Consider the following 20,126-nt stretch of genomic DNA (forward strand, 5'->3'; position numbering starts at 1 on the left):
ATTCTGCAATGCAAAGTATAGAGCATTGCTCCAGAATAATTTCCAAGGTTTGTGTAAAAACATTCATAAACCATAAATAAAACCAGATATAGCCAAAACACCAGTTTTCAAAATATGAAGCTTTTTCTCCTCTTGCTGTGAGCATGCAGCAATGTTTGTACAATACAGACACTTACCTTTCGGTTTTCTTTCATTGTTGTCAAGGTTCAAGAACTTTCTGTCTCTCTCTGAGTCCTCATTTCTCAGGCGGTTTAACATTTCCTCCAGTGTTTTGACAATATCAGCAAATGAAGGACGCAACTTTGGATCCATCTGTAAATGCACATAAATCAAGTAAGTCCATGTGAGTTTTTCCATTTTTATTCTGCTTACACAGTGGATAAAGAGAGGGACAATCTGAGGAAACTGAGGAAATTCAAAATGGTTTTAAGTGTGTTGTCATCACAAAAAAAAATACAGAAAGAAGGGGGGAAACAGTATTTTATTACACCTCTCACATTTAATCATCAATTTGTAAATATTCTATGAAGAGGAAAAAATTTATATTGAAAAGGTAGGAAACTGTCAGATTCATGGCTTGTGAGAAGGGTTGGTTGGTTTGCTTGAAACAGCTTGCATAGTTGAGGATTTCTTTTGGGACTCTAGTTATCAAACACAGATTATGTACCAATGTTATTTCAAAAGGATTACACAAAACAACATGGCTATGTTAGTTTTTAAAAGATTGTAATTCTTCCATCATCTCCTTGTGGCTTTAATTAAAACACACCTAAATGGCACTGCTGATCTTAAAGCTGAAAATGTTGTATTTTCCACCTGTTAATTAGCCGTACTACTCAGTGTATTGGTCTATCTTGTAAGGAAGCAAGGGTGGTTATATAATTTGATAGTTATAAATTAGGAAAAAGAAAAATCCATTTTTCCCAGATAAAATATTCCCTCTGCTCACCAATGTGTATTAGTCTGTATTTCCCAGCATGTATTTATTTATTCACTCCAGCACATAGATCTCTAAACAAAGTCCAACACTAAAATTGTACCACAGGGCAAGCAGCTTCCTTTAAGCAGTAATATCAAAAGCTTTTCATCATTTTGAGCATTGACTCTGTGTATTTGTCACAGGGTTCACTACTGTAGGCAGCAACATCTAATTCAACAGCTGAAAGTTAACTTCATTCCAGTAATAAAAACAGTCCTCCTTGACTTGATTGCTGTTTCCAGCCTTCTAAAGGCTTTTTCAGAGTGGACAAGCCCAGACAGATCACACCTCTACAATGGGAACAGTAGCGCTTTGTATACAACAAACCCCAAAGACCTCCCTGATACTGCTCTGCAGGTTGTTTGAAATGGATCTTTCTGAAGAGAACTGGTATGATCAGCAATGCACAAACACCTTCTAGCAACAAGGGAGAAAGTGCTAAAAATTCATATCTACAGTAATAAAAACCAAACAAAGAAACCACACTTGAAGATCTCAAGAACAGCAAGAAAAATGTTCTAAAGCAGCAGCTGGAATTTCCTGGCATTGGAAAACATTTTTCTGCATCCCCTATTTCTGAAAGAGTAGGGCAGGGGCAACACTGAAGCACACACTGCACTCTGACAAACTTACTAATTTGGGAATCTTAGGGAGCTGGAAGTTAGAGGAAGTAAAAAGAGCTCTCCAGCTATTTTAATTTGTGCTAGGTAAGATCCAAGACAAGAGCAACAATGGAAAAGTTACTCAGAATGGTGTTTGCCTCTTCCATCCCTGAGCAGCCCAGATTCTGCTCAAATGGAAAAGAAGACTCCTTCTCAAAGCAGCAGTTGCCAACAGCTTAGCTCATCCTGGTAAGCTTTTTGCATGGTCATTTATGATTATGCTTCTTAAATATTCCCACAAGTAGACTTATAATTGTTGGGTGCTTGCAGGTGCTTATTTACAAACCCCCAGAGTTTAAAACAGTAAATTAAATTTTAATCCACTAATCATTCATGTCAGTTTTTACTGGTTTTGTTAGGGTGCCTTAAAACACATTTCCTGGCTGTAGAAAATCCCAGTGTTTTGCACATTAGTTCAGCTGGGCTATACAGTTCACACCTTGTTGACCTATTAAATAATAAAAAGCTACATAAATGTCCATGTCTCAGAGAAAATTACACCAATCACCTCTTACCAAAGCATAGCATGCTTAAGAAGATATAACAAAGCCTTATCTGTGTACTCCATTTTCCTTCTCCTAGGTGAGTGGTATGTGAATTCCAGCATGCCCCACACTGAAATCAGCATATTAATGGCTGGATCACAAGACAGTAATTTCCATTGCAATTCAGCAAAGGGATATTTATTATACAGAAATCTGCATTTGACAATAATGAGTAGGAGAAAACCCTTTTTCTCTGAGCACACCAAATTCTTACATGAGAATATAAGGTCACTGCCCCTTCCTTCTGCCCCTTTACTCTGAATTTCTGAGTTGAAAAATTGCTCTGAATCATGCACCATGTGTTATGATGCAGTGCCATTTCTGGAGTCTGCAGGTGGAAGCTGAGCTTTCCAAAGTCAAATCCGACCTCTAACCAAACCCTTTAGTGCTTTTGTAATCAAAGCATTTCATAAACATGAGTGGGATGTACCACTGTCCAGATGAAGCAAGCTCTGCTGTACTAAGGTGAAATAAGAGAAAATAAGAATTAAGTAGCTTGTCCATAATAAGTTCCACAAACACTTTTAGAATTAAATTATGCTATGTGGTGCCAAGAGCATCAGTCATTGCCCCCATTCTCACCTTTCTACCACTCTCTCCTTGAGCATGGCCTTTTGTACTAATACAAAGTAAAGAGAGAGGTCAGATGAAAAATAACCACCAAAAGCACAAAGAGATGAGACTTCTTAAAAGCACTCACTTGGACCAAAGGCTGGCATCACTTCCAGCAAAGCCTGGTTGTGAATCCAAGTTCTGTGCAGTAAAATTTTTAAAGTTGCTTCTACTTAAGTTGAGCAAACTGGACATTCCCAACTTCAGCTGAATGTGGTAGAAGCTCAGGTTCTCTTATTTTATATAAACTGGTTTACTATACATTGGTACTAGTAACTCTGTTACAGGATAGCCAGCAGAAGAGCTCTACTGCCCTGGAGTTTTTACAATAAGAAGCCAGGAAGGTATCTTCACTATCACAATTTTACTTGAATAATTGCCAGAAATTTTTCTCCATACAGCACATGGCCTATAGCCTTGCAGATATTAAATAATTTCAGTCCAAGTTTGGATTTTTTGACACAGGCTAAGGATTTGGATGTCAAACCCATTTTCCAAAAGGCACCATAAAGACACTTTAGAATACTGTAATGCCTGCTCTTGATTTGTTTGCCCCCTCTGCTCGTAAGAGCAATTCAGTCCTTCCTTCATACCTCAGTAGGTCTGCACACAACAACAGCTGGATTTTGTCAGCCCAAGGGTTAGCCAGTGTCAATGGCATCCAACTGGTTATGATCAGCCTGAGCAGCCTGCAAGAAGCTGTTTAGTGTGCCAGACCTGTTTGTTTGGTATGAGAGAATACAGAATTGCAAAAATACAAGACAGACCTTTTAGCAAGGGGAAGGGAAGGATTATAAAAACTGAAAGGGATTTCATGGGTTGTCAGAAGGTACAATGCTTCTATAGGTAGGCTCTTCAAGTCTCTTCTGTAAATGCTTTAAGCTTTATCTTCAAAAGACAGAGGGATTTAGAGAGCTCCAATTTAGGCTTCTCCCCTTCAAGTAAGATACTCACGTTACAGCAGTTGAAGGCTAGCTGGAGAAAGTCAGGAGGACAGTCTCCCACCATGTGCTGGAAGGAATCATAATCTAATCCAAAATTCTGTACAAACGACAACAAAGCATAGAGAAATAAATGAGGTCTTCTATCTAGCTAAAAGCATCTTCTTTTTAGGGAGTCCCTATGTGAAGTTATCAGGAATAACCATGAACACTTTTCTCAGCAATCACATAACAGAAGTTTGAGTAAACTTCATGCACACTCCAAGCTGCAGCATTCCCAGTGGGGATTACTGGTACAGGATAGCTGTAAGAGAATGGGCTGACATCAAAGCCCATCCTTCTTCCTGGATTCAAATGCAATCCATTGCACTTGAAACGTTGCCTGTGTGGATTTGGAAACAATACCATATACTATGATATTTCACTGTAGTGACTTTCATAGTTCAAATTAACAGCCTCAAAAACCAGAGGCTTTGCCATGATGGAAATGTATCAGTTAATATAGCTAACTTGTCAGTGGATGGTAGATTGGTAATACAAATTATCTGGTTCCTTAAGTGCATGTCTATAAAATTTGAAGGGCAGACTAGAAAAGAATCTTTTATTTATTGCAGTTCAAGACCTAAGCAATTTTCCATTTTCAGAAATGAAGGGGGAGAGACAATTTGGAATAACCCTCACAGAGGGTCAAAAGCTGCCCTGTAGATGGGACAAATAAAGAAAAAAGTATCTTTAATCAATTATAGCTCAGATCCACAATGCTTAGCAGACTCCACACAAAAATAAAGGTGAACCTATTTTAGCTGCTGTTAACACAGCTCCTGCCCCTTTCACAAAGGGGTGGTGCTTAGTGCACGTAGAATGCCTAAAGTGCCTCGTTGTGAGCCTGGCAAGAAGTCTTTATGAGCTATCACTCCACAAAAGGAAGAGTTTGCATTGCAATGCTCTCTATGTCCTGCCAGTTAGGGACAGAAAGGATTCCCACGAGGATTGCAGCTGCACAGTCACTGAGAAAGTGTCTTCAATGGAGCTTCCTACAATAACAGCATAAAGAGCAAAAGCTTTTTACAGGCTATTTTTAATGTCACACCTATTCATCTTATCTTTGACAGCAGTGGCAAGAGTTCTAAAGGCTGAGCCCTTATCATGGCAGACTCACCACCTCCCATCAATGTTATAAACACAACCACTTACCTCTGTTCGAGGGAGATAGTCTGGGTCTGCCTGTATTCTCGCTATAATCTCACACAGAATTATGCCATAGGAGAACACATCTGCCTGAGAGAGAAAAAAAGTAATAGACACATGGATCAGCTATGAATACTCAGTGTTCTTATCTGCCACTGAGTTTCTCCTTACTCCAAATGGCTATCATGAAACAACTGAACAACAATACAACAATGAACTGCATTAGAGCTAACATTTTTCATGTGAAGAAACCCATGCTCACATAAAGCATTCTTATTGCACAAATAGCAATGATAAATTTAAAATTCTTTCAAGAAATAAAAAAAGAAAAACCCATCAAACCACTCTTAATTCAGCAATGCAAAAATTTAAAAAATAAAGAAATCCTTCCTTGCACAAAGAATAGTGAAATTCCATTTGATGTCCTACACATGTGAATAATTAAAAACATAGCCAAAACATGACATGCCCATATATCACTGTGGTTAGAAAAGCAGGTTTAGAATTCACATGATTCACAGCCTAGCCGGAACATTAATGCTATTTTTAAATAAATTACATTTTCCTCTTCTCAGTTCAGTACCTCTGGAGAAAACTGTCTTCCCAAAACTTGAGATATCTAGCAGCACTGTGTATCAGGTTTAATTTCCATGACGTTTAGTAACCACTTATCTGACTATCTTGGGAGCTGCACAGTTCCTCAAATTTCCACCCACCTGAATTTTTCAGGTAATAAAAATTTAGGAAAACATGGAATACCAGTCTACAGGGCAGAACATGAATCCCTCATCCCTTACATATCAGGCTTATTTATATGTCACCTTTCATGCTGATGAGGTATGACATCTGCTTCCTCTTTACTCCTCCCTATGGTAGGGTCAAAGAAGAATGTGGCACCAAAGATTTGCGTACTTTACTATTAATTTAGGTCACTATTAATTATTATTATAATTTATTAATTAAACTTTTTTTAAAAAAGCTTTGAAATGGTAATCATTACATTCATTACTGAGGCAGTTACTGCTTTCCTGCAAGTAAAAAGTACCACCAATTAAACAGATTATTAACTACTAGATACAGAGAGGTACAGGATGTGGGCTTTATTACAGAAAAGCTGCACTGGCAGAGCTGAAGTAATGGAGACAAAATCCTGTGTAAAGAAGAGACTGATCGAAAATACCATTTCTAAAACCCAGTGTGATCTGATCCTCCTCTGGAAGAAACATTTCCCAATAACACAATCAGGAAAACTTAAGAAATACCTTTGGAGAACATTTTGTCTTATCAAGGTATCTTACCTTAAGAAAGGCTGGTTTATTTTTTATACTTACACACACTCAGAATTGTGCAAGTTTACATACTGACCTTTTACTTCAACACAGATTTCACTAGTGTACAGTCAGGGAAGCAACTTCACTACATTTCTCAGACTTGGTTAAATTAAATTGTGTTAAGTCCACAGAACATTACTATATTTCAGTATGTGGGGTGTTTCAGAATGGAAATAGCATAACAGAGAACAATTCTAAGGCCAAGTCTATTTCCATATATGATTAAACACCATGAATTAAAAATATTAGCTATTTAATTCTCACTCTCCATTAGTATGAACGATCTACTGAGTACAGAAATATCACAAGTGAAAATAACAGTAGTTTTAATATGATGGAAATTCTAAATCTTGCATACCACTACAGAAGAAAAACATTTGACAACTAACTGCATGTATATCATGTGCCTACCTTTTCATTGTAGGGCTCATCTCTGAGAACTTCTGGTGCCATCCAGAAGGGTGAACCCACAACTGGTAACTTCTCACTATATAGATGTGGGATAGTTATGGATGGGAGGTGGTAGGAGAGAAGGAAGAACCATTAATTAAATGCTCAAGCATTGCATTACTACTAACTTTCCCAATCAATTACTTCAATCAATTACTCGTATTTTATTTCCAGTTTTTAAGTGCCCAGACACTTTAAAATAATGTTGTATTTTAAAGTCACAGCTGTTCAATAGTTTTTATTACCTAACTCTTGGCAGATTTGACTCTTTCATCTATACATAAAAAGGTTTGTGGACATCAGTTTCAGGCTAGATGCCAAGTTCTCCATTCATCCAGCAAGATATGCAGGTATCCATCCCTACATGTATATGTAGCTCTGAATGAAGTCAAACTTATTTATCATTAAAATAATAAAGATCTGGAAACTGTATTTTAAAAAAAAATAACAATCAAGATGCACCAGATGAATCCTTTAATATAGAAAATTTTAAAGTAATCAAAATAGACCCAATTTAAAAAACCTGCAATATCCATAAAGCTGAATGCTGGGGTCTTAAGAAAGGCTCCAGCCTGTCCCCCAGCTGATCTTGAGGAAATTGCTATTCAAAAAAGAAAAGGCCTCTGAAGGCCTCAAAGTAGCACAGCTTGTTACCAGCAAACTGGAAAGAACAAAGCTGCATTTGAAAATGGAGGTAAAACTAGATAAAAACAAAATAGTGGCTAATGTAGCAATTCTATTATGTTGCTGGTTTTAGTCTCAAGCTACAGTAATTATAATCTCAGTTTTCAGGGCATCTCAAAGCTGGGTATTAAGGACACCTTAAGGAAGGCACCTGTAGTGTTTTACTGATTTTGTGATGTGTTCATCTGAATACAGCTGAGGCTTTCAGCACCTCACAGGGTGCTCCATAGCAGCTACAAGATAGTGGATCTAAAAGCTTAACAAAGGAAATATCTTCATTTACAAACTACTGATAAGTATAGCCAATGTCTATTTCACCAATATTAATGCAAGCCTTCAGATCTCTCAATATATGGCTTTAGGATATGTACAGTTTAAAAACTGTGCATAGCTGAGATCAACTTTACTTGTTTTCTTTGCAGTCAGAAGTGCTGGAAAGCTTTTATTTATTTGACGCAGAAGCACACACTGGAGAAAATTTGACAGCACATTTCACAGTCAGAATACTCTGCGATACACAAGTCGATATATAGAGAGAACAATGAAATCCTTGTCCTTCATCTCTCTAATGGAGGGATGACAAAAGGACTATTTTCAATTGTGACAATGGCTTGTGACAGTCCCCTGTGCATTCCTCAAATGAGTTAAGATTATAATTTCATCCTGGGGAAAAGAAAATGGTGAGCTACTGTTAGGCAGTAATTTTATAATTAATTTTATTTTACTCTGTTGTAATCCTGGATCTTAAAAACTAACAGTGGTTAAATAAGAATAATGCTCAAATGCCACTGAATATTGTTTATGAAAGTGCGAAGAAGCTAAAGTTGCTTGAAATCAATGAATGACATTTATTGCAAAATCATCCCAATCCAGAATGCTGGACAGTATTTTTGTGTTTGCTTTGTGTTTTGGGTTTTTTTAAACCCCAAATTCCCAAGTACCAGCTTAAAAGCGCTACCAAAAAGCTTGAGCAAATCCTTTAGTGATTGGAACATTTTTGATGAATAAATGTCACCACTAAATATCAAAATGGACAGTAATTAAGGCTGGAATATTTTGGCTATCCATCCTGCAGCTCCAGACTGAAGACTGAGGATATTTTTTGAAAATTCTGTACAGAGTGCAACAACAACCTAAGGGATCTGGCTCACTGGAGCTTCTGACCTGCACTTGTACTAAAACTCCCACTCCATTTAGATTAGCTTATATACCTGTGATCAGGAATTTTCTCTGCTAAACCAAAGTCTCCAACTATTGCTGAATATCCATTCTCATCATGTTTGATTAAGCAGTTCTGGAAAAAACAAAACAAAAACCAAATAGAAGAGTTATTGTCTGGGCATGAAACCTCTATAACATTCCAGATTAAAAATAGATAAAACAAGACTACAAATATAGTTTGGAAGATATTCATCTATGAGAAGCTTTTGTCTGAGAGCAATAACCCTTTTCCCCCACCCTCTCCCTGCACAATCACATGTCTGTCAAACTTAAGATGCTGCAAACAGCCTTCCACTTAGCTAATAATCCACTTAAAAACTTGCTGAGAAGGCAGGCAGCCACAGGCAGCACATACCCTGCTAGGTTTTAACAAGAATTAAGGTGATTTAGCACCCTTATGCTCAAATATGCAATACATGCTGTTCACTATGACACCTTACATTTTCTCTTTACAATTTGCCTGTACTTGACCAGAATACAAGATCAGAGCAGACTCTAAATGCCATTATTTATTTTGCTACATTAACTACTGAAAAGGAACTCCTTGGTTTGCAGTAAACTTCTATCAGAAAATATAAGACATGACCAAATTATATGTGCTTTTAGAGCCTCAAAATTTTTTATTTTACAGTACATCATAAGACATGATTTAAGAGAAAATCTAATAGGGAAATGCTGTCAGTCTTTTCCTTTCAGATGTGCCCTTCAGTGTCAGGATGGAGGCCAACTTAAGGACACACAGATAATTGTGCTCTAACAGCATCACATCACACACAGGATAATATCGATTTCTTTTTGTTATTTATTTACAACTCTGAGAAATATGCTTTGACCATTCCAGTACCACATCTCTTCCCATTTCACCAAATGAATCGATAGCTGATTCCCTGCATTTTGTTCTGTCCTGCAATAGGTGGAACAAGACAGAATTCATTCCTTTCCCACATGCTTGTTCTGTATCCTTCTGCGGGCAGTACAATAGCAGTGACAGGCAGCAAACCCACTGACTCCTACCGAGCGGTACCCTGCATTAATTAGCTAAACAGCAGGAAACACTTTCTGGCTTTATTGTGCCTGGATATACAAAAGCCCCTCACTGACCCCAGTGCATTAGTTTGTCTGTATAATGCAACTACCAAGAAAAGTGAGTCCCTTGTCTAAAAGATCAAGTTCAGGTCATCACTGTTTACATTATTCAGAGACGACTGTGGCTCAGGCCATGAAGTGAGTTTTCTTCCTGCCAATTAAAAGGTTAAGCGAGCCACTCCTGTGATCATGTAAAGAAAATGCATGCCAACCTCTTGAAACCTCTTGTCGGGCTCCTGAGATGCAAAGCTTTATTTGTTTAGCATGACTCAAGTATAATAACTACAGTTAGTTTGGGGATTCATAAACATGTACCAAGTTAAATCAACTGTGCTTGCCCAAAGAGCAGCAAAGCTTCTCAGTTTCGGGCTTTGTTATCTTTTATCAAAGAGTGCATTCATTCAGCTCGCCTCTCTTTAAACATTTGGTCACTGTAAGTGGACTAAAAACTGAGAAGGATAAAACTACTGAAAAATCTTACTCAAATGATTCAGACAAATAGAATTTCATTGCATACCACACAGAAACAAGTCCATAAGGACACCAAGGATTTTGCAATGTTCAAGAAGGCTGATACTATTTTATGCAGAAAAAAATTCAGGTTACCTTTCTGCCATAGATTTCTCAGACACTATGATTCTTAATTCAACATTTTTTAAAAAAACCTCAATAATTCATAGACAGTAGTTTCAAAATGTAGATTTCCTTCTTGGATTATACTTTTGATTACTTACATTTTATTAATTTTGAGAAGCAAGACTGCAGTACTTAAGTTTACCTTCTGGGTTTTATGGATTATTGTTATTCTCCAATAATGCCTGATAACCAAAATTTTGAGGAAACATTTACATCCTGACTAGAACTATTTTCAACGTAACTAAAAATCTTAAGATCCACCATAATTTACAAGGCTGCTTTGATACGAAAAGGAAGCTTAAATGAAACATCATCCTGACAGCAAATATTCCTTCAGCTTCTTACCAGTATCTAATCGCATCCTGTTAGACAGTGATACATCAACTGAAGCTGAACAATCCTACCCCCCACCAAGCCCCAGGCAGTCTCAGCTTTCAGGTGCAGCGCTGAACTATTATACAAGTAGGTTATTCCTAGATAAACCATACATTAAATCAATGCTGTCTGACAGCTCTGAGCCCCCTCCCCGATGAGCAGGATTTGCCCACAGCAGAGCCAGGCTCCCTTTCAGTGCAAGCATTTGGAGAGACCCCACAGCACAGACACCCCACTGCTGTGGGGTCCACAGGTCCTGCAAGAAAGGCCACTCCATCAGGACAAGGCACCAGGGGAAAGCCTTGGGCAACATTGCTGCTGTAGAGCACTGCTGAGGTGTTCTGCTGTGGTGGGCTGCACAAACTCTTCTCTCTCATTAGTGGGCGCTTGTCTTTTGTTTGCACATGAAGAAGTGCTGAGTGTGAATTTAAATTCATTAGGATACATAGTCAAATACAAGAGTGACTTTTTTATTCATACTTAAATCAGCCACAGGCAGGTGACATGTACCATACAATAAAATTGCAGTGTCACTACAAATGCTCACTGTAGTGAAACTAAACTGATTTAATTCATCTGGAGCAAATTTTTACATAGCTAAGCACTGATTTCCTGGAACCCAGAAAGAATGAAAGCCCATTCCTAGTAAAATCAGTAGTAAAACCCTTTCTACATAGTCCAGCACGGTCAGATGTCACTTCTCCACCCTGTACTGCTCATCTGGGACAAGGTTGTGCAGATGGTAAAGCTGCATTCTGTGCTTAGATTCTCCAAGAAGACACGGTGAAGCCCCAGCACCACTATACTCCTTCTGCACACTTTCCACCCTAGTAATGCCATTACACAACACTGTGCCAAACCCACAGCACAGAAAATGGGGTTACCAGATCTAAGATGCAATTCATAAATAGGTGACATAATGCAGCCCACTGTGGTTCATGTCCACTCAATGAAAGATAGAAAGAATTCACACTCTACCAACAAGATAAATCAAGATCAAAAAGGGACAAAGCTTTGGAATTTATAATAAAAATAAAAATGTTTAAATATATATATAAATAAAAGGTTGAAAAGAGCTTTTAAATTTAATCTAGATGTGGTATCTTAGTAGGAAAAGTACAATAGTACAAACTGCACTGCTTCTTCTAACAAAGTGATACTTCTCAGTTTCTGTAAAAAAATAGTATATCAGTGTGGTATGAAGAAGTTCCATTAATGGATTTCAGTGCAGAGATGCAAGAGTTCAAACCCCTCACTAGTGCAAAGAGTCTCTCAACAACAGCCCATGAAATGAAATGTCAAGCAGCTTCACTTCACGAACTTTGAGAAAGCACTTTTGACTTACTATTGCACTATTTGTATAATCTGCAAGGCAATAAAACTTGGTGACCTTTTTTTTTATTTCTTTCTGAACCTCTACAGACAGGGATGTTCTTTCTTTTGGCAGCTCCCACAGTGAAAGAGGGCAGTATTTGACATAATTTGAGTTTTTGAGGGGTTTTTTCTTCCTCCCAAAATGGGGACCTCATCAGTCATTTCTGAGGCAGTCTCTTAATAGAGGCAAGGAGCTCTGTACATGAGTCCGAAAGAGTTAACAGAGCTGTTTATGCAGACAGATGTGAAAGAACATAAAGCCCCCTTTGTGTGTTACAGGAGCTTAACATCTGCTTTGCACAGCATAATCCGAAAACGAATGCAATATTCTACTCTCCCTTTTATATAAACAAAAATTAAAATAGACTCAAGGGTTTCAGAGTTAAAAATAAGTTGCTTTCATGAAGAAACACCATAGTTTTTTTTATATTACATACAAGCTGAACTCAGAGATTTCACTGCACTCCAGAAAACACAGAAATGCCACTGCAGTGTCACTTGCAACCTTCTGATGATTGTTACCATATTAATATACTTAAGGGCCAATTGAGGTGTATCATCTGTTTAAAAAGTGCTATCCACTAGGAGAAACTCCACTGAGAATTAAATGTGTAGAACAGGAAGTTCACAGTACTACATACACTTTCGAAACTATTATGCTTAAGGGAGAGATTCCATTTGGTTCCTGAAGAATCAGTAGAAGTTTAGTACTGAGACCATCATTAGAAACAGCCATCTGTAACAGCTGATTTTTTCAGTGCAAGCCCTCTCCTGCAGTGCAAAATATCCAGACAAGCTTATTTCAGCACAAAGGGGACCTTGCAACTGCAGCACCAACTTATTAGACAAAGGTGCTGTTCACGGCCCAGAGTTTATACTGCTTTAAAGAAGCAAACAGCATACAAGATAGGAAGTCAGGGCATGTCACTTTCAAGCCCAAAGGCAGTGAATTTATGGTACATCAGATAATCCACAGTAATTGCTTACATGCATGATTCTGTCCCATAGTAACTGAGATTGCTCCTCTCTCAATGAGAGAAGGCTGAGCCATTACACACTGTGAAGTGAAAGCAGATGTTGGCAGGAGTACACACACATACACATGTGTTTATATGCATGTGCCCAGAGATTACAATTTCTCCACAGATTTTATCATCAGTGGAGATCACAATGTTCCCTAAAACTGCTCACAACCTACTATTGATTATAAAACCTTGTTTTCAATTATACATAATTCTGCAAAACTAAAAGGCATTTGTTTGAAGGTTTGTCTGTTTGCTTTTAATCAAGAGTTCTGGTAGTGGATTTTTAGGGAGGGGGTGTAAACTGTCAAAATATCAGTCTATGGCATCATACTGAATTTGGCATGTTCTCAACTAGAAACATGGTGAGACCTCTGTATAAGATGCTCCTGTTGCCACCTTTACAGAGAGTAGACTGGGAGAGAAGAGTATATGCTGCGTGAGGAATTTGAGAGCACGACAAAAGTGACAAGACAGAATATGCTCAAGCTAGAGACTGGCAGGGACCAAGACCAGAGTCCTGAGCCAGGGGGAAAAAAGCAAGTACTATTACAAGGACAGAAGAACTGCAAGTACAGCAAATGGGTGGTGGCGGCAGGGATCAGAGCTAACCTGGAGCTGTAGAACATGGAGAGAGGCTAAACATACTAAACTAAACATACTATGGCTAAACATACTAAAGACCAAAACACAAATAAAGACTGGATAGTCCTGCATCAAGCAGGAGCAATAGGAAGAGAGTAAATAAAGTCAGCCAGACTAGGAGTTTGATCAATAAGATTGGGGGACAGGAACTAGGAACAAAAAGAAGAGAAAAAACCCTATGAACAAGGATGAAATAAATGCCTGACCAGAGACTGGCATTGTATGCTAGCAGAAAGGATTGGATAGTAACAGAGCAGGTGGTATCAGTCCTTGAAAACTGGGCAGACTCCTGGATGTTCACTTCTCACTACCAAAGAATCTCTCTAGTTCCCCTCCCCATTCCTCCTCCATAGCAAAAACATGCAATGCGTTTTAGCAATACTAAAGTAGCAACAAATAAAAATTAAAAATACTTCATTTATTAGTTACTGTAGTAACTAAAGCAACAGACACCCTCACCATGAATCCCAAGCTTCCAACTCTAAAATGAAGAGCAGAATACCATTTTTGCCAAAACTGGTAGGAAGTTGTACACAACAAACACTACATCAAAAAATAATATTGCATGAAGGATGGAATGTAGAACTTCTGCAACAACCTTCCTTTTTCCCCTTATGTATACATATTTAGGTAACATCCTTAATTACATGATCACACCATTTTCCACTTGGCATCCATGTGTTTTAATACACAAAAAGGATTCATGCTAATGGTGAATTGGGGCTGTACATAAAACACTTGGACCACTACTTTCAGGATTCTCACCACTCCTCCCACTGAAATAGTAGGGTGACAGAAAGGCTGAGAAGATATGAAAGGAAAGCGTGGACTGCAAATGAAGCTCTTCTGTCTTGTGGTTAAGACTACTGCAGTGTTGCCCTGGGATTCTGGCCTCCCCCATCATCACAGAAGGATTCTGTAACAAGGAAGCTACCTTAGCAAAATCTTTCACAGATTGTTACTTATCTTGTGCTTTCTCTGTCTCCAGGGGTCAAACCTGACTATTTTATAAATGCTCTAATGTTTCAAACTGCCTCTGAGGCCAGCAAGCATACTTCTTTGAACTTGAACACGTAAAACGCAAATACTTCAAAGTCTTAAGGCACATACCCAATATTCACCAATATTCTTGTTATTAATCTGTTATAATAAAGAATCACCTTATTTACCTCCCTCATCTCAGAAGTACTGTAAGTATAATTTTACTTGTATTAGGATAGTCACTTGCATAAGCTGACAATGAAATCAATAGTGTTTCCAGAGGAGGGTTTGAATGCAGTGCAAATACGGCATAAACCAAGTGTTGAAGAAACTGTGTAGCAGTGAGACGTGTTTTGAGGGGTGAGGTACAAAGGCATTTTGCTATATTCTTTTTCCAGGCTGGATACTTCTTCCCCAAACATGGCTATTTTAGCTGTAAGTTACAACAGCCAGAATGCTGTAAAACCAAGTCAAATTGAGAAAAAAATACATCACAATTCTTCTATTGAAACACTTTCCCAATATGATTTCTGTTTTAATGATTGCATCTTCTTCGACTAAGATTTTCAGAATTAAAATTAATAACCAGAGCTCCTTGACAATCACTGAAAGATTAAGAAAATTCCTATGATTCCAGGATGCAAATCCTCCTCCTGCACACTCAGTGAGGCCCCAATGAAAAACAATTCATGGGGTTTGTGGTGATATGGATAGGGGTCAGGGAACAAGCCAACGAGGCTGGCTGTCAGAACCCATCTGTAGCTTCATTTCCACGTAAATCTTTTCATGACAAGTCAAAAGTGCGGACACCATATTTCTTGGCCTATAAAAAGTCCAAGTCACTCTGCCCATACCGCTATTCCATGCAGGCTGCAAATGGCCAGACTGACCACTCGTACCTTCTGACAGATTCAAGCCAGGCTCTTCAGTCTGATCAGCTACAGCAGGCCGAGCCCAGAGCCCAGGCACCGAGCTGCTCATGACATGGGGAAGCAGCGGCTGTCGAGGCAGCACATCCCTTCTAACAAGCGCTGCCTCTCTTTTTGACAGAAGGACATTGGGAAGGGCACCAGTGGGATATGAGGGCTGACATTCCCGTGGGCTGTCACATCGACTATAATGACCTACATCTACTCTTCTCTGCCATTCTTCCCTCTGGCCTCCTGCAGTATCAATGCTGTTCTGTTCCTCTGTTCCACATGGTGCAATTAGGAAGAGAGATCACCCTGCTGTATACTAATGGCCCAACTCACTTATTTTCCAATCTTAGATTGGCAGGAGACAGGAACTTTTCTTTCTTTAAATTGTTAGGCATCAAGTACATTGACACATATAATGCTAAAAGCAAGGCAACTCTGCTGCCATAACTGACACAGTAAAATTTATGTATTACACCATCCACTTCAGGAAGCTGCAGGAATTAGAGGTTTGCCAGAAACAGCAAGGCAGAAGTATGGATCTAAATTAATTAAAGTTAGTAAAATTCATATTGAAGGGACAGTTTGCAGTGGGGTATTGTCCTAAGTGTAAAGCATGTAAAGCATGGAGACATTCCTGCATAGAAAATCTCAGTTTCATTCTGCTCACTTCAGTCAAGGCCAGCAAGTTTCATGGAAAAATGCTGTACTCTCCCACCTTGCAAACTCAGCCTGTTCTGACTTTTTCAGATGTCTAAACCCTTGTCTTTGCCTTCATTTGAATAATAAAGCCATCCCATCAATTAATGAAGTTTACTGAAGAAAGAAGGTCAATACAGAATAGTATTGAATTTGCCCTTGTTAGATCCAAGTTCTCTACCAAGGAAAAGAGTCCATCACATCTTCCTTCAGCTTGCTCACACACACTGACTACTTACTAGTAGTAATGAACACAACTCATCCTATCACCAGTACAAACCTGGTAAAAGCCAAGGCATCTTCTCAAGCAGTAGCCAAAAGCCATAATCTGAGAACTAAGAATTTCGGTGACAGGTTTTTCCTATGGTTATCTTAATTGTTTTGATTTGGAACAAATTTTTTTTTTTCAAAAATTTAGCCAGCCAGCAGGGCAAACATTTGCCCAAAAGAGGAGTAGTTTCTCAATAGATTTAAAGTTTATTTCATCAATACCTTAATATGCTAATAAAATTCATGAATAGTTTAAGGTGAGTGTTTAAGGCCAGGTATTTAGTCTACTTCCTTTCCAAACAGAACAAGGGAAGTGCACTCATCATGTAAAAAAAAATAATTAAACTTTTAAAATAAACAAAACAACACAAAAATCCCTAAGAAATTGAAAAATACAGACCATAGCTGTCATCAGTTTTCCATATTACTCTTAAAGCTGACAGCTTCCGATGTGGCCCATACACAGATACTCTAACTGTAGTGCTAGGAAACATGTATCATAACTGCTAGTAAACTCTTAGGGTTTGATTTGTTGTTCATTTGTTTTTGAATAACCTTAACTACTTCCCGTGGCCTCTGATGAGTTTGCTCTTGCTGGGACATCCCGAACCCCTCCCAGCGGGTGTAGCTTTCTAAACAATTGGCATTCAACAATAGATAACATTGAACCATTGGCAGAGCAGCTCCAGAGAATGACATACAGTTATGTAAAGCTTGGAACAAAGGCTTTCACAGGGATCCCAGGAACTGGATTTTCATATGACTGATCATCACAGAATGCGTTACAATAAATGCTGCAGGCACTGAGTTCTCCTTAGTTACTTTGGTCCCTTGCAGTAATTCTACTCTTAAATACACTAAACTACATCCTGAACTGAAAAAGAAAGGGGAACACCAAGTTGTCTTTTCAGATATTTTTATGCATCTCTTACCTGCACACTCCAAGGTGACTGAAATGGAGCTTTCTGAGTGTATCATGTCAAAGTGACATGACTACCAGTCTGGGCATTTTTCATAAATTTGATATTTTTCCTTACAGAATTCAGTGTCCTTCACTTGAAAGAACAGCCAAGAAAGTATGACTTCACCAAAATACTTCTTTCATCTACTAGCTGAACTTTTTTCACCTTGACTAAATGCACATTCTACATCTGTTTAACACTGCACTAAGGAAGATTTAAAAAAAAACCCTAAAAGTGGATGAAGGACTAGTAGCCTCACTGACAAACACACTCTTGTGGTTTTATTTTAGAAACTGTTTCTAACCCTAAAAAATAATTCCTTTTGGACAAAATTAATATTCTTCTGCATGCTTCTGATTGAAATGACTTGATGAAGCCTTCTCAAGAACAGTTTTGAAGGACTTCCATGTTGCAGGCCCCCAGTGAGTTTAAACCAGCTCATTAGCACCAGACAACAGGACAGACAGGACAGCAAAGCCCTTAGCACAGGCTGCAATGGGTGGTAAAGAACCAGTGTGAATACTGGGACAATCTGCTCACACATCTTAGTGCTCCTATGGCAATATTTCTAGCTGAGCTTGACTTATCCAGCTACTTCAGCCAACTAAATTCATACAAGTTGTCACCAAAGCAACTAGAAAAAATAAGTCTATGTCCATTAAAAACTCTGCCACTGATGTATTATTCTGGAGAAAATTTCAAAATTTGAAAAGTTTAGGCAAACTATTTTGATCTTACTGACTTTAAAAATGAAAGAAACATAAACCAGGATTGTACACAACACTTAATGCAGAATTAGTAATGAAAGGTCACTCTTCCTACAGAAGATTTGTGAAATACAGAAGGAAACAAAAACAACAAGGAGATTTTTGAAGTGTGTTTGCAATAATCCCCTCAGTTTGGGTTCTTTATATGATTAACCTGTTCCAAATGTTAGATTGTTGTGCTTAATTATCAAGGGATTTAAATACTTTACTGAACCACAATTCAGAACTAAAAAAAACTCTGCAGCTGCTTTATGAGAAATCCTAATCTGAACTCATTTAAGGGATGATCTTCCCTCATGATAATAATTTCTCTAGTTTCCATAAAGCTACAAACGTTTTGAGGAAAGTTTTAATTCTCTAAGCTGCATTTCAATTTGTTTCTCAAAATGTCTTTGATCACACCTCATATAATAGTAATTCTCTGCATGGAATGGAGGAAGGGAGAAAAGCCCAACAAACATTTACAGTAGCTTTGTTAGGAAGTTCCCTTAATTTTATAAACAGTACCTTGGATGTAAGGTCTCGGTGGAAAATGCCTTTATAGTGAAGATAACTGATCCCCATAGCAATGTCATATGCCAGTTTCACCCTCACTGTCCAGGGGAGATGCTGGTTGCCATCTAGTAGCTGTTCCAGGTTACCACAATTGATGTACTGAAAAGACAAAGCAACATTTGTAATTTATTATTTAAATTAGTATTTTGTCAGGAAAGTAAAATTCACCATTACAACAAATGACCTCAGCTCAGTTACACATTAAAATCTTTTTTTCGTATGAGCTTGGCAGGTGCAAAGTTTGCAGATCAAGAGAAGCTGAAAACGTCTCCCTTCACCACCTCTACCAATGCCCTTATGTTAAAGATGCAACAGCCACCACTGTATTAACTCTATGATTTAAAGAGACCCATCAGAGACACCTGCAATATCATATCACCCTCTCATTTCAGCTTGAGGAAAATTAGGGGAAAAAAAACTATGCAGATCTGACTTTCATACAGAATTAATCAACAAAGGCAGAGCTAAGCATCCAAGTGTAGGTCATGGAGCCTGATCAAGTTCCCAGTTTCCTTAAACTGAAATGGCATCAAAGAAAAATATTACAATGTGCTGCTGTAAGTTCTATTTTTCCACTGCTGTATCTACAAGTTCTAATCAGCAATATGATTCCCACTGTGTTCAGTGCTACATCAACCCCATCAAATGGCAGCCCTCAGGAAAAGGAAAGCACATTAAGTAAAAGATAAATGCTACAAGGGACAGTGAAACAAAGCAGCGCCTAAATGATACTAAGTAATATAGCCCAGGTTAAGACATGGAAACTCCAGAGTTTAAATAATCATTACATCAGCACACCTTATGCTCTATGTATATACCAGCATATGTAGTATTTAAACAGCTCCTTGTTACACTCCCAGCCCGTCACCCACCAGTGACCAGGCAAAAAGAGTAGCTCACTCCAGAAGGAAAACCTTGACTTCTGTCAAGGAAATCCAAGTGAAGCAGACAGGACAATCTGCTCCCAAGCCTGGCCCATGTGTGTATCCCTGCTCCAGACTGCACCAGCTTCACTTCTCTGTGCCACGCAGGTCTCCAACTCTCTCTCAAATGACTTTCCTGCATCATTCACTCTGACAAAACATGTGGCACCATTCTCGTGTTTAAAAATAAATAAATAAATAAATTAATTAATTGCAGCTCTTGTTATTTCAGCAACATGGAACATGCTTGTATTTTGTTGCTCTTCTTTGTGTCTTGGAGCCTGGGACATGAGGCAAACAT

The 20,126-nt window shown here is 38.4% G+C and overlaps 1 protein-coding gene across 4 annotated transcripts in view; it reads right to left on the reverse strand.

Moving 5' to 3' along the window:
* TESK2 (testis associated actin remodelling kinase 2) overlaps nt 1-20,126 on the reverse strand; it is a 79,963-nt gene that overhangs the window by 6,978 nt on the left and 52,859 nt on the right. For all 4 annotated transcript variants that reach the window (XM_058842557.1, XM_058842556.1, XM_058842559.1 and 1 more), the window contains 6 exons: nt 18,855-19,001; nt 8,604-8,686; nt 6,670-6,745; nt 4,934-5,017; nt 3,753-3,839; nt 177-312 (listed from right to left, as the gene is read on the reverse strand). In XM_058842557.1, the coding sequence (XP_058698540.1) occupies nt 177-312; nt 3,753-3,839; nt 4,934-5,017; nt 6,670-6,745; nt 8,604-8,686; nt 18,855-19,001 (613 nt within the window). The remainder of the gene's footprint in view (nt 1-176; nt 313-3,752; nt 3,840-4,933; nt 5,018-6,669; nt 6,746-8,603; nt 8,687-18,854; nt 19,002-20,126) is intronic.

This window comes from Poecile atricapillus, chromosome 7, assembly GCF_030490865.1.
Source record: "Poecile atricapillus isolate bPoeAtr1 chromosome 7, bPoeAtr1.hap1, whole genome shotgun sequence".
In the NCBI taxonomy this organism is placed as follows: domain Eukaryota; kingdom Metazoa; phylum Chordata; class Aves; order Passeriformes; family Paridae; genus Poecile; species Poecile atricapillus.